This window comes from Cyprinus carpio, chromosome A1, assembly GCF_018340385.1.
Source record: "Cyprinus carpio isolate SPL01 chromosome A1, ASM1834038v1, whole genome shotgun sequence".
NCBI classification, from domain to species: Eukaryota; Metazoa; Chordata; class Actinopteri; order Cypriniformes; family Cyprinidae; genus Cyprinus; species Cyprinus carpio.
In genome coordinates this window covers 8,699,985-8,715,914 of record NC_056572.1, presented here as the reverse complement: position 1 = coordinate 8,715,914, position 15,930 = coordinate 8,699,985, and the positions used below count along the sequence as shown (strand labels likewise).

Here is a 15,930-nt window from a genome sequence, read left to right as displayed (position 1 = left end):
TGTTGAACACCTGGTTGCTCATCTACAATATCTTTCTGAACTTCAGGGGCCCTTGTGAAAAAGTAGTGCGGTTAATTGTATTTAATATAGGCATAGGCTATACACTTATAGTGCACTTCAAATCTTAAAAGTATATATTTTAAAATGTACGTGCATACAATATTACTGAAATAAAAAGGCCACATAACTGAAGAGAGTACGCATACTTCAGTACACACTTTTAAAAAGTGCAGTTTGTAATAATGCCATATTTGATGTTTTACCTTTTAAATCATTGTTTTAATAATCTTTTCTTGTGTTTTAAAGCAGTATACTTATTTTGATGTGTTGACTAACATACTAAAGTTAGTTTTATTTAATATTATAATATTATTCAATACTATTAAAAGGTCATAAACTGCAACTTCATATGCAAATGTTTAATTACAAATATATTTAAATACATGACATACAAGTTTCAGTAATGACAGTATACATTTCAGTTTATACATTTGGAAGTACATTTTAACCATACTTAAAAAATACAATAATTATGAGACAACAGAATTAGGAAATTACATGTAAAGATGTAAATGGGTCAAAAACAGCACTCTTGAGTTCAACTATATCTATCTATCTATCTATCTATCTATCTATCTATCTATCTATCTATCTATCTATATCTATAGCATTTTATTCTAAAGTGTACTTCTTTTCACAAGGGGACTCTTTCACTAAAGGGGGTCATCCACTAAAATACTACACCGGTTGATGAAAAGTCATTCTAAAATTTGGGTATACCTTTTGGTGTCACTATTTGCGCAAATGTGTAGCCTGGTTCAGCTCTAGTGAGCTATATTCAGATGGCTATGATCCATATTTATCTACAAAATAAAAATAAGGAGAGAACACCCATTCTGTGAAAGAAAACACTCACATTCATATAAAACTATGAATAGTCTAACAATAGGCCTACTTACTAGCATTATTTCAATACCATGTTAAATGTTAGGCCCATACCCATTATTTTTTCTGAGGAGTGAGTAAATGTATTAATTAACTTGTTCAATTTTAGTACAGTATTACTTATTTCGGCTGTACTATTTGTTTTTTAATAGAAACTGCAGTTAAAATAATGTAGGCTTAGTGAGAAGTCAAAATGGTTTTACATTGACAAATACAATGGTTAAAGAATGGATGTTATGCAAATGTTCAAAAGGGAGATTGGGAATAGCCATTTAATGTAATTTGGGCACTTTGCTGAAAATGTCTGTTAAGAACATGGCAGATCTCTATGAATAATTCAGTCCAGTGGAATAACTAATAGATATGTAGTTTCCTGAGGGTGTAAAGTTGGGCCCTCTACTGGGACATTCAGCAGATCAGAAAGAAGCATACACTCCTTCAAATCCCAGGACATTTTAGCTCACTGAAGACATTTGTACATGAAACATTAGTGATTTCATCTGTAGGCTGTGGGTAGAATGGATTGATCCCTAATATAAAATTGAATAATCATTTAGAGCAAATGCTGCATTTTGTCAAAACGTTGCCATTCTTTCAAAGCCTGTTCTAAAAATACAGAAAATGATCACAAGGCTGTAACAAAGAAATAAAACCAAACTACAATTGAACATTATTTAATTGAAGGTATATAAAATGATGTTTACATCAAATGTTAACATCATTACATCAAATGATTACATCATTAACTAAATTTTACTGTAGATTTCTGCCATTTGTACATCAATTTGACAGTCACCACTGACAAGCTACTTCTAAATATATTGTAGAAACTTAATTTTCTGTAAAGCTGCTTTGCAACGATTTGTATCGTGAAAAGCGCTATACAAATAAACTTGAATTGAATTGTTAAGAAATGTTCTGTCTATTTCAGTAGACAGCAAACAACATGGATTTATAGAAGAATTTGTTTAAAATATAAAAATTGTCTTGCAACATGACTGTATTCAACATTAACTGTGATTTGCAGTAAAAAGTATTATAAGTAGGCTTAAACAATGTAATAAATAATTGGTTCAAAAGTGTGTATAAAATTTCAACAGTATGCAAGGATTTTTTTTTTCTTTTTTTTTCATTCTTAGCATTTATTGATCAACCCACAGACATACAAAATATATAGAATGCAGGCATCAAATAATGATTCAGAGAGAAGGAGTTTTCCTGGATTAAAAAGCATTGGTATGAAATAACATGGTCTTAATACATATACAAAAACTGGGGCAATACAAACATTGCCGCAAAATCACAATCACAAATACCTTCATGTGAAAAGTTCACTTTTTTATGCAGAGTAAATCAGCAGAATGGCTAACAACACAAAGCCTTGAACTGTTCTGAAACACATCCAAACTAGAAAAGGCACAAATGATATTTACAGTGAGGTCAGGGTTAGGTTTCAAGTGGATTCGGTTTCAATAGAGGATTCAGTAATTTTACTGAATACATATTTTTCATAACTCAAGGACAGGTAGGAAGCCTGATGTATGAAAGTTTGGTACATCAAGCATCATGAACAGACTTTGCCAAATTCTATACATAATTTAAGTAAGACTTGTCAGGGAAAACCAGCATTAAATTGTGCAATAATTTTGTTGCAGTGCATTTTATTTAAGCTTTGAGTCAGAAGTAACCATATGCTTTTAATCATTTTAGCATGTAATCCAGCATATTAGTGACTCAAAAGTATGCGGAAGGACTTCTGTACATTCAGCATGCACTCTAACTAGCTAACACAACTCCTCGAGCATCATATGAGTTTTCATATTTTTTTTTTTTTTTTTTTACTAAACTCAAGGTCAAAGGAAATCTAAATGTATTAATCTCAGGCTGACTGGCAGTGAAAGCTGTATAATGGATGTAAACTTCATAAACCCCCAAGCAAACACTTTGTCATAAAGCATAATACACCAAACAAAGATACTTAAACAGATAAAAAAAAGTAAACAATGGTAAAAACAAAACACAATACAAAAGAATATCAAAAGTCTTAAATAATTTAGGTACATACATAAACTCATTCTACCACTGGGTTCAAAAATGTATAGATTTAGATATTATACTTAGTCAAGATAGAGAGCAGAAGCAATTTCAAGTTCAAACTGAAACCTTATTAATTTAAGTCACAAACAGCCCTTACTATCATCTAAATCCTTAAGGGAGCAAAAACGTACCTGACAGAGTGTTGCAACACTAAAAGCATAAACACATGTTCACTTACTGAGGCGAGGTGTTTCAATAGCATACACATTTCAGCTGAAATTCACTTATCATCAAATATAACATCTTTATCAAAAAGAGATGCCTGCGAAATGTTTAATCTTAGCACAGTGAACGCAAATATCAACACTATAATGAATTTGTAGCTTTTGTACACGTAGATTACAACTACTGACCAAACACTTTCTATATTCACAATACATTAAATACTATTTTTTAAGATGTAAAACAATAAATATACATTTTGTTAAAAAAATGCTGTTACAACTGGTAACTCTTAAGAGTTTTATATGATTGTAAAGGCCATACAAATTTAAATACCTGTTTAATAGACTTCAGTTTAGTAGTCGGAGAGGTAAAAACTGCAGACTTGTTTTTTCTGCGTTAAACTTGACTTGACAATCAGTAGCTGTAACAACCAATGTGCCCCTGATCACTTATTAGCCCTGATTAAAAATACTATCTACAATGTTCAAGTTTATTTTCAATGTTAAACAGTTATTAAAATATGTATGGCCTAAGAGATTGCACCAAAAATGGAATGCTTAAAGAATTGTGATGGTACCAACCAGTGAGATGGCAACCCTGAGAGCAAATGCTTTGGCTGATCAGTCAAATAAACAGATGGCTAATTTACAAACCTTGACCAGTGGTTAACACTGAAGCTAAGATGGTAAGTGTGCCAATTGTGTATTATAGTTATTACAAAAGTGAAAATTCTGCCATCATTTACATCCTCATGTTGCTCCAAACTCAGACCTGTGAGATATAAACTTGGAATTGTGAGGCAATTCTAGGTTTATATCTCACAATTCTGAGTATTTTTTTGTTTGTTTGTTTGTTTCTTATAATTACAAGAGAAAATATTCAAATTGTGAGATAAAAAAGTTGCAATTATCTTTTTTATCATGTGGCGGAAACATGCCTCCATAAAAAAAAGAAAAGAAAAGAACAACAAAAAAAAAAGAGTAGCCTAAACATTTAAATTAAAGAAGAAAAACCAAAAATATGCAGGTATGGAACAAAACATGGTTAATTAAATGATGACAGTTTTCAGTTTTGGGTGAATTGTTTCTTTAACGACTCTCAAATTAATTTGAGGTGAATCTGACTCTCAGTACTGAAGTCAGTACATCAGTATTCTCTCAAAATGTAGTTGTTACTCCTGTTTGTGAAACCTTTAAATGAAGAAGGCAAATAGCTGACAATTTTCAGTGTATATGTTTTATACCCTATTATTAAGCGCTCATATAAAATGATCCATAATACAACATCAACAGCAGCTGTAAATTGAAATTAATAAATAACATCTAAGATAAAACACTTTTTTGTTTTCAGATTGTCACTGAAATGGAATGCAGTAAAATGGGCAACACCCTTTAAATTGGTCCCATGCAAGTCTCAATATACTATACTGTTAAAATGGTAAAAAGTGAGCTATTTCTCTAACCTAACCCTCAAAAGTATTTTTGTTGGTGTAAGCCTATAACGTAGTCAAGTTGATTCAGTCATTCAATATTATTATTAAACAATATTTTGACTTGATTAAAACCAATTAATAGACATTACCATGAAGCACACTTTAAAGTAAAAAAAAAAACAGTGCACAATCATAATATATTCCATTAAACCATGAAATCAGATGTCCTGTCCAGGCAAATCTTTTCCTGGACATTGTCATCAAGCACTTGTGGCATTTTCCAAAGACATTACACACCCAAAAATGCAACATACTAGCACTAGACTAGAAGCATGGAGAATTGATACTGTGTACAGTAATACGAAATGTACTCATATTACTGACATAAATAAGAACATCTCCACACTGGCAGTGGCTGAATTAGTAGAATAATCCCAAGTCGGTTTAAAAACATTACAGAAAATACCTTTAAACTGTAGTCAAGTAATTACTAACCAAGGGTGCATTTCCCAAAAGCAACTATGGTCGCAACTTCCGTTGTTACAATTAGAATTCAATGACACTTGTGACCATAGATAGCTAGTGATGCTTTTGGGAAACGCACCTCAGGTTGAGTGTTTTTACAAATATCTGGCAGTGATTTTACCTTTGCAGTACCTTTTACAAAAATTGTAAACCTTCATGTAATACGTCCATAGTTTTTCTAGAATCGTTCTTGTTCTGGATCCTTTATCAGTCTCAGGATTTGCACACGGTCTCAGGTCCAAAATGACCCCTGCTGCCTGTAGTCTCACAAAGGCTAGATGTTGTATGTGCTAGTTAAAGACCTATTAATAAGTGACAAGAATTACATCAGTCAAACCATCTGCTAGCAAAAACACAACAGAAAAAATAAACAATGCTGTTTATGCTTTAGTAGAACTTAAGCACTTCAGTGGTAAATATATATTCAAATGATTTTGTGGTTAGGTGTATGCATATGTGTGTCACCGGGCCGTACTGGTTGGTTGATTGACAGGTGTGTACAGGTACTTCCAGATGGCATAGTAATGGATGCCTGCTCCCATTGCAACAAAGAGGTGCCATATAGCGTGAGCAAAGGGCACTATTCCATCACTTTTAAAGAACACCATGCCCAACACATAACACCCACCACCAACCAACAGCTCACACAGACCTGACCTGTCTGCCTATAAAGTAAACAGACAGACATTTAATTCATTTCTAATTAGTCTGTCGTGACATTTTCAATTCATAAGCGTTCATTTTCTTACCATAGAGAGGATGACAAGAGCGGGGAAAACACCCATTGCTATGTAACAGATCAGCTCTACAACTTTAAACCTGTAACACAAAGGATGCAAGAAACATGTTCAACTGTAGGACAGAAAAGTAGTTTCGTTTCAAATAATATGTATTTGAAATTATACCTGTATTAGATTTATTTTTTCTAGATTTTTCTAATTATATGCATCGTTTAAAGGGATAGTTCACCCAAAACTAAAAATTTGCTTAAGATTTACTACTCCTCAGTCCATGATGTAGATGAGATTGTTTCTTCATCAGAACATATTTGGAGAAATTTAGCATTATCACACATTATGGAATTATGGACTCATATTAGGCCAGAAGTGATGGTTTAAAGTCAAAATGCCTTGCACCCTTTCACTTCATTTGACAGACTAGAGTTGTGTTTATTTTTTAGCAAATATTTAAACTCTCATTCTGACGGCACCCATTCACTTCAGTGGATCCACTGGTGAGCAAGTGATGTAATTCAATTCCTAAACAAGCTCATTTACATCTTGGATGGATTGAGGATGAGTATATTTTCAAAAAAATTTCATTTTTGTATTAAATAATCCTTTAATTAATAAGTATTTGATTTCATTCAGCAAATGATGCAGGGTGATATAATCAACAAATTAGAAAATCTGTTATTTCTTACAGAAATCAAATTTTGTAAATCTAAAATGTAGAAATGAACACTCTTAATCATTTGCCAAACACAAGCTCACCTTTCATGAAAGAAGAACACGTAGGCAGTTCCTCCAGAGGCCATCACCCAGACAACCCAACGCATGTGGGCAGCCCATGGGCCAAGATCCCGCAGTGTCAGCCTGCCATAAATTCATTAGATTCTTAATTAATTTAATTAACTTTCAACATCAAACTATCTGTGAAAGTCTCACAGTTTGATTTCCAGGGTACTGTCAATTTGGATAAAGAAGTCTGCCAAATAAATAAATGTAAAAGTATAACTGAAATTCATAACTCAAAGCTATGCAACTGGGTAGAACAACACAAAGTGATATTTATTGAACTAAATATGGGAATTGTTTTGAATTGTATCAGTTTAACATAATTCAGGAAATTACATTTCACAAAATATTGGTTTGGCGTGACGTGAAATTTTAAAAACAGTCAATTCAACTGAATAACACATCTTAGTGGAAACAAACTGAAAAATATTGGCACATATGAACCGTTGGTTTTTACACTGTTATCCATCTCCCCACCCAAAACTGTGTCAATTTATGACAGCCCAACACAAATCCATTAATCCCTAATGCAGACTAAAAATCAATTTCTCAAATTGCTGCATGAACAACATTCACTCTGTACATGAGCTCACCATGGTGTGTAGGATGCTGCAATAAAGAAATAGATCACCATCCTGTCGCACTTGTGGAAACAGTGCTCAACTGATCTAAAAAGTAAAGCAACACTTATTAGATTTCACTTCTCAAGTACATGTGTAAATAATAATGTGTAAAAAGCTGGATTATCAGTTAGGCCTGAAAGATGATGTGAACATAAGTACACACAAATGCTTCCAGTTACAAAACACACTTGCAGCTCACTAGAAAGTGTCTGGATTCACATTACACAGACTGAAAATGTACTAATCAAAAAGCTGATTTAGCTCATATGAAAGCCTTACCGGAGATGAGACTTTTTCCAGGAGACAGTATGGAAAACTGTGGATATGATGAAAAGGCTTGATAGTCCTGCTCCATACAGCCATGCTGAAATCTCCTCCCAGTGGTCATCGGATAAGAGGTACAACAAGATCCCACCCACAATGCTGGGAATGATCCAGAGCTGAGAATAAAAAAAATAGTCACAAATAATTTAAATACAACATGTTCATCAATGACATGAACTGTAGACTACAGGAAATTAAGAGACGCACTGATTGCAATTTTCTTGGCCGATTCTGATTTCAGATTTTTGTGTGACCTGCCGATACCGATTTTTGCTGATTCTGATTTTCTCTTTAAGAACTATAATTGACAGCAAATACAAACAAAAATCAATGCAAATTTCAAATCAAAAAATAATTTGCATAACAAAAGAAATGATTAAACATTACAATTCCCCCAATCTGTACTAAGTTACAGATGTTCTCTCACTTAAATAAAGTGATCTGTGACTCGAAAGAGGTAGAAATGAGTTGCTGTTTATAACAAAAAAGATGTCATTTCCCACTATGCTTATAAATGTTTTTCCCCCCTAACCTTATTAAATGTGTCATTTTTCACATCAAATTTGTACATCGTTTCAATTAATTCAGTTAGAATAATAAGAAACTGTAGTTGTTACCATTCAAATGAAATCAGTATCTCAGTATCATTATCTCTTTTCACTGCAGGAAACACAGAAGCTGCATCTGAAGTGGCATTAGATGAATTTACACAGACTGTTTGATGAAGCTGAGGTGGCATAAATGCATTTACATTGTAAATGCATTTCAAATGCATAAATAATTGTGTAAGATCAATGTTTAACATATTTTTTAAACATACAAATATATGTAGCGAAAAATACAGTGATACTTTTAAATTTGACCAAACCACGAGTAGGTGGTGGAAAATTACTGTTTTAATGAGTGAGTCATTTAGTCATTCATTCTTCAAACAGCTGATTCATTCAGAAAGGAGGCAAGTGACTGTCGTAGACACAACAGTTCTGCTGTGGCTTTGATTGGAACGATTTTCGTAAGCGAAATTGAGCATAAACAGTCAATACTCTGTAAAATATATGTCACTTAATTTTAACTGTTTATTGAACTTATATTGTATAAAAATCATTGTAACAGTGCAATCGTGTTAATATTGATATTAGGGGAAACATCTTGGTCGTGTAATGTTGCTTACCTAAACCATATTATATAATTTTCTTTTTCTACCGCAGTATGCATCTGTAACTTGCTGTGAGTTACTTTGTGTGTGCTGTTGCACTCATTTGTTTTGATTTCTGCAGGTGTCACTCAGGCTGCGCCAGCCTCATCTGGCACAGCATAAATACATTATCAGTCGCCGTTTACACTGAATGCAATTAAAATCAGAATCATTCTCGCCCAAAACGACATGTTTACATGCGGATGGGAGCGACGTCAAATCGAACCGGATCGGAATCGGCAGACTGACTGGCCGGTCACCGGTCTGGGCCGATCATGAGGAAAATCGGCTGGTCGTTCGTGCATCTCTGCAGGAAATCATTTAAGATTAAAGGTATGGCATTTATTTATAATATATACATACTTATGATTAGGAATAGTTCACCCAAAATGAAAATTTGCTTAAAATTGACTCCCCCTCAGACCAGCCAAAATGTTTCTTCAGATTTGTAGAAATTAAGCATTATATCACTTGCTAACCAAAAGGATCCTCTACAGTAGGGATCTCCAACCCTGCTCCTGGAGAGGTACCATCCTGCAGACTTCAGTTCCAACCCTGCTCCAACACACCTGTCTGTAATTATCAAGTAGCCCTGAACACCTTGATTAGCTGGTTCAGGTGTATTTGATAGGGGTTGGAGCTGAAATCTGCAGGACAGTAGCTCTCCAGGAGCAGAGTTGGAGACCCCTGCTCTACAGTGAATGGGTGCCATCAGAATCAGAGTCCAAACAGCTGATAAAAACATCACAATAAATCACATGACTCCAGGTTATAATGGCTTTTGAAGAGAAAAGCTGTGTGCTTATAATAAACAAATCCATCTTTAAGATGTTTCAACTTTAACCATCGCTTTTGACAAAACAAACAAACAAACAAAAAAAAAAACAGTTTATAATCACATTTCCTTCAGTGAGTTCTTCCGTTGTCCTCTTACATCAAAATCCACCAACATATTTGTTCAGAACTGTTTGATCTGAGCATATTTCTTTCCTGATTCAGATGAGATGACTTTTTAGCCAGAAGCAATGGTTTGATGTTAGAAACAACTTAATGATGTATTTGTTTATTACAAACACACAGCTTTTGGCTTCACAAGATATTAATTGATGGACTGGAGTCATGTGGATTGCTTGTGGATTATTGTGATGTGTTTATCAGCTGTCTGGACTCTGACATTCTGACGGCACCCATTCACTGCATTGATGAGCAAGTAATTTAATGCTAAATTTCTCTAAATTTATTCCGGTGAAGCAACAACTCAACTACATCTTGAATGGTCTGAAGGTGAATAAATTTTCATTTGAACTATTCCTTTAATAGTGAAAACACAACTCACCGCATGTGTGGCACAGTTAGCAGCGTGCTCATATTCTGTTGGCTGATATCTCTTATTAGATGGTGCACGATTGTTCATAAATCTAAAAAAAAAAAAAAAAAAAAAAATTAATTAAACAGATTAATTAGAAAATACAGGATGAAGTGAAGCTAAACAATGCATAGCTTACTATCACTGCCCCAATCTAAAGCATACTTAAAAGTACATAGTGTTGTTCCTGAAATTTGTGTTTGAGTGTTGTTTTAAAAAGTCAGTTCTTTTAAACTGGTCAATTCTATAAATTTGTTTTTAATAAATAAACAAATCTGTAACTCAACATTACTGTTACTCATGTCACCATACATTTCACTCCTTCATGATATACAGATGCAACTGATGCATGAAAATGAAAATCTGCTTTTTCCAATAAAATTATAGAAAATTTGATTTGAAAATATATGATTTTGTGTCTTTTTTTCTATTAAATATATGCATTATTGCATATTTATTATATGTATTGTTTTATTGTAATTGATAATGAGTTAGTCACCGTATAGGTCAAATGATCATGTGACTGATAATAACTTTTGCAGTTGGCAGGCAGTGGCTGGTAACCATGGTGAACCACAGCAGAAGAGTCTTTCACCCTTACACACATCCCTGCACAGTGCTGATGTCACGGTTGTCATGGAAACATGAGACTGTGACGGGAAAGGAATGAGGCTGCGTGGTTTTTTTCTTCTGCTCTTGTACCACAAAAGTGACACTTTGAATTCAAAACCAGTAGTTTACTTCGTAGTCTTTCTGCCAAGAAACTCCAGAAGAATAACATGTTCTTATAATGTAGAGATGGACATTATGTGTCAATTCAGTAGTAGTAGTAGTAATGTAGTACAAATAACTGCACTTTAACTAGGATGAATATTACATGTTTCTAAAACTCTTGTTCCTGTTTAGAGGACTTGAATAGGCTACTAAAAAGAGATTTATGGAGAAGCTGTTTGTCAGAACAATAAAAAGAATAACAGCAGCTGTGTGACCACACAACAGCATTACAATGTTTAACATATGTTTAACAGACTCAAATCTGCAATTTGGTCAAACAAAATTGATTTGACTTGCATGGTTGTGATTTTAATGACCACATCTAGTTCATCACATATAACCCACATCTGTCCTAATTTCTATTGTTAGTAACCCAAATAACATCGCCTAAATTTGTTCTTGTATTCATACTGTATACTGGTCACTGACTCAATATTCACTAAAATATATGTAAAAGAAAACAATCCTGTTAATAAATTTTTTAGTGATGTTGGTGTAATAATGTTTATATATATATATATATACACACACACACACACTTATACTACAACAACAACTTTGACTTTTGATGGTTTTAGATTGATTTTGTTATTATTATTATTCCTTCTTGTATATATCTGGACATTCACATTTTAAGTCATTGTTCGTATTAATTGATTTTTTAACGAGTTATGAATCCATAAACATTACCTAAACGATCTTAATTTGAAACCGCAAGAGCCAGTACATCATCACTAATAATGTTTCTCCCCATTAGCACTTGCTATCAGCACATCCTCACGAAGCCAAGCCAGGGACAGAACCGAGCTGATCCAGATGTTAACTGCTCGTACACGGTACCGAATCCCTGAGTGTTTGATCTTATATGCTTCCGGTGAACGTTTATGGTCGAATTTCATGAATAGTCACAGCTGTTCGCTATATAATTAGCATCAAAACCCCGTATTTTCTACCACTCCCTCAAACATCAATCAATCAGCACGCAAACCTCTTCAGGGAACATCGCGTTTTTTTTTTTTTATCAACAACACTCATGTATAGAAAATTACCATCATACAAACAGTATAACGTGACTTTCAATAATCGGCACGTGCAAGTCTAACAATAAAGATGTAATTTTTCCGAGCACGCAACGTTTGGCTTTTCTGTGGCGCGTGGGTGTCGCATCACAAAAGACAGCTCTAGACAATAAACGACACCTCTGACAAGAAGCTTACTCGCTACACACAGAACTATCGCTAACTGAATACATATTTCACATCACCGACGGCAGCACACTCACCTTACAAGTTTCATTTAAACGCGTAAATCCAACAGTTGCGCTAGTCTAGATGAAAACGTCGTACATTTGATTCAGAGTTTATACAGAGAGCTCGTCTTTCAGACACACGCGAATCTATGAAAACTCGCTCTGAAATATCATTCGGGTGATGAACCGTACAACGAAGCGAGCATGAGCAATAATCCGGAAGTAGGGAGCATGTAACGGTTTCGGGAACCCGGTCTTCCTGCAGTCAGAAACGAGTGGATCATCCGTGTAGGACGGTGGGTTATACAATGTATTGTCTATTAGCTCAGCGGCCCACACTCAATATATTGGACGTATGTCGTTGTAGCATTTGCTAGTAAATTCTTTAAAAGATTCATAATGGTATATACTGCAGGGGTCTCAAACACTGCTCCTGGAGTGCTACTGTCCTGCAGATTTCAGCTCCAACCCCAATCAAACACACCTGAACCAACTAATCAAGGTGTTTAGGGTTACTTGATAATTACAGACAGGTGTGTTGGAGCAGGGTTGGAACTGAAGTCTTCAGGATGGTAGTTCTCCAGGAGCAGGGTTGGAGATCCCTGGTATATAGGCTAAAGCACTTATTGATGTGCACATTAAGTAAACTTAAGTTGCACCATAACCCAGATTAATGAAGTGAAGCACCACTCCAGTCATCAAATAGTAGTAACCAGATAACCACACGTCACAAGTTAAGGTTTTCACGCTTTTATTGAAAGACATTCATCCAAACAAACTCATTCAAAACTCTACAACACCATTTCAAGTTTCAAAGTTACATTTGCACATTAGGGGACATCCATGCAGAAGCCAGAGATCATATTCCAAAATGTACACCAAAAGGACTTCTTGGTCTTCGTACATCTGCAAAATAACACTAAGATGTAAAAGGTGCACCATATAAATGCATACATTGATTTGGCTGTTCAGTGCCATCTAAACCAGTTAAATATATGCACTTCAGTAAATTAGTATAGTGTTCAGCACAGCTCAGGGAGAGAGTTTACAATCAGACCAATTAACCTTGGATCAGCTTTGCAAACAGTTTCTCATCATTGCAGTACAAACCGTTACTACTATAAAATTTAATTACCACAACCTTACTCTTAGAAGTCATCTTTCATACATATGGGATTATCAGATTGAACAGCCAGAAAATAAAATGCGGTAGAAAATGAAGTCACCTCTCAGTTGGAAACGTCACTACTGCCATCTGTAAAAGTTGATAGAAACAAGTAACATCAGTAACAAGTATCATACCTTAAATGCCACACGTGTCAGTTCCCAAACTTTGTCCAACCCATTGTAGCCATCTAATTGAGCTTTAAACTTCATACAGAAGGGGGGGGGCTTACTCACATTTGTACATTAGGTGGCATCTTCCCAAATTCTTGAACCAGATTAGTATATTTCAAGTACATTATGACATCAATGGGTCAGGAGGATGCAACTAGGCTCTGAAAAACAATTAAAAAACTCCCAACCGCTTCCAAAAAAAAAAAAAAAAAAAAAAATAATAAAAAAAAATAAACTCTTCATAAGCGGAGAACCCTAAATTCACAAAACCCATATGTATTAAGCAAAAGAGCCTCAGACTAGATTTTATAATCAGCTGCTGAAACAGCGTTCATACGAGGTGTCAGAAAAGTGTTAGAAGTCATCAGCGGCTCGGCCTTTTTTTTCCCCCTGAAGCAGCAATCCATACACAACTTAAAATATGACGAAGCAGTTTGTCTCCAAGCTCAGTTCACTTACCGCCAACTTGACTCATTATCGCGTTCAATGCGATTTATAAACGTTGCATCAAACGCAGATGTTCAGCACGTACAAACGCCATTGGCGTAAATCATCCGAAGCCACGTGTTTCAACACCACCATCATGAGGTAGACTGGAGTCTCTACAAACAAAATATAAAGACAATTTAATATGCGGTTCACGTGTAAACCCAACTCAAGCGCCCCAACGAAAATCTTACAGGATATTTAGGAGTTTAAGTTAGTTAATCACACGTAATGCAAACGTAAATCTTAGACATCAAGTACTAAATCTTTACAGTGCTAGTCTTAAATCAAAATCATCTTTGTATTCTCAAGCGACTGTTAAAGTTCTTTAGAAATACACTGAAAAGAAACCCAACAGTACTTACATGCCAGCAGTCACAGAGCAACTTTCTGAGGAGGACATGTAGCAATGCAACATTTCACAGACGTTAGCTGAACAAAGAGAAAGAAGAAACGTTGTGCCACGGTTTTTATAAGAGGTCTTCTTTGCGACATCCACCAGCGTATCAAAGATGTGTTCAAAGCTCGTGTATGCCCTCTGGTGGTCGGCTTGAGTCTTTGAGCCCAAAATAACAAATATCCAAGAAGGTTACAATAATTAATTTATACAGTTTATTTATATATAAAGGTTTTATTCAGATACACAGTTTCTATGTCAGGAATATCTCCATACAGACTTGTTAAATTTGGAATAGCATATCTTCTCTTGGCTTTTGTTCCATATCTTTACATGGGTTTTTATTCTATATCATTTTCTATTACATAACTATTAATATTAGGAGTTTAACCTTTTTTGGAAGTCAGTTTGTATACCAGATGCTTTTGTAACATGAAGCAACATGCTGGGACAGCTGAAGCAAATTGGATGCCTACAAAACAGTATTTCGAGAGTATGATGAGTTTAGACTCGCTTTTGTTTTAATCAGTAGACCTGTTCACTGTAGTAAAACCAGAAGGCCATGGGTTCTTTGGAAATTTATCGTGGAATTTTAGGATAGTGGTTTGTGATTATGATTAATGAGTAAACATCATTACTTGAAGAGATTACTTGAAGAGATATGTCAGAAACAGTAGGAACAGAGTAACATATAGGATTTTTACATCACATAAAGTACTGGATTATTATAAGGGTTATAGAATAGAGTAATTTTAACATGGTGATACTCTGCTACCATGAAGGGCTAGATGCAGGAGGAGCTGAAACGTAACACTGTTACTTTGCCAAAAATAAAATTGCACAATAGTTCAATAGGGAGGAAAATGCACACAGGTGACCAATTAAATTTACACAGATGAAAAAGAAGAGTACAAAAAAAGAAGATGCCAACAACATTTTAAGTCCAACTAGCAGAAGGAGCTAACAGTACTTACATATTGCTTAGAAGCCAGGAATATACAGTATATATTGAGTTAGATTCAAAATGCAGTTGTGTTGAACTTATATCTTCATATAGAAAATCATCATTTAGAGTTTTTTTGTTGTTGAGTTTATTTTTAATTTAATTTCTAATACTGTGTATGTGGGATTTCACGGGTCGGATTTGGAAGTGATAGCGAGTTCCGAGCATCTAAGAAAACCAAAGAACGCTAAAATAAACATAGGATCGAGTATGTGGGCAGTATGGGCCAGTAGCCTGTGAGAAGGGTATGAATATATTTTGTGAGAATGTCTAGCGTTATTGGATGTCCGGTGTCGGGGTGGGTGGGTTGGGGCCATTGAATTGCTTTGATCAGGAAGGAGGTTTGTGAATAGTTTCTCATGGGAGGGAGGGCCAAAAATCAGTTTGTGGAAAAATTGGATGCCACTCAGGTAACCTTTGATAGACCCGACTTGGAGGCCCTTAATGCTGTTGAGGTAGGAGATAAATGAGGAGACTGAGAGGAGAAAAAAGTC

The 15,930-nt window shown here is 34.8% G+C and overlaps 1 protein-coding gene and 1 non-coding gene across 5 annotated transcripts; both read right to left on the bottom strand.

The window, feature by feature from the left end:
* Positions 1–671: 671 nt before the first annotated feature.
* Positions 672–14,551, bottom strand: LOC109110991 (monocyte to macrophage differentiation factor 2-like). 4 transcript variants are annotated; one of them, XM_042739787.1, is made up of 11 exons: positions 14,402–14,551; positions 14,010–14,152; positions 13,439–13,467; positions 12,246–13,118; positions 10,160–10,241; positions 7,584–7,744; positions 7,275–7,349; positions 6,658–6,759; positions 5,914–5,983; positions 5,640–5,829; positions 673–5,466 (listed from the first exon to the last, which is right to left on the bottom strand). In XM_042739787.1, exons 4-11 carry the CDS (start codon positions 12,257–12,259, stop codon positions 5,459–5,461), a joined length of 702 nt encoding a protein of 233 aa, XP_042595721.1. In that variant the 5' UTR covers positions 12,260–13,118; positions 13,439–13,467; positions 14,010–14,152; positions 14,402–14,551; the 3' UTR covers positions 673–5,458. The 4 variants fall into 4 exon arrangements, with proteins under 4 accessions (XP_042595501.1, XP_042595574.1, XP_042595643.1 ...); XM_042739567.1 differs by having other exon boundaries at positions 672–5,829; XM_042739640.1 differs by lacking the exons at positions 14,010–14,152; positions 14,402–14,551 and adding an exon at positions 13,614–13,731 and having other exon boundaries at positions 672–5,829.
* On the bottom strand, positions 13,840–13,923 carry LOC122146818. Its single transcript, XR_006161277.1, has one exon. It is a non-coding gene; the product is annotated as a small nucleolar RNA SNORD60 (small nucleolar RNA).
* Positions 14,552–15,930: the final 1,379 nt, after the last annotated feature.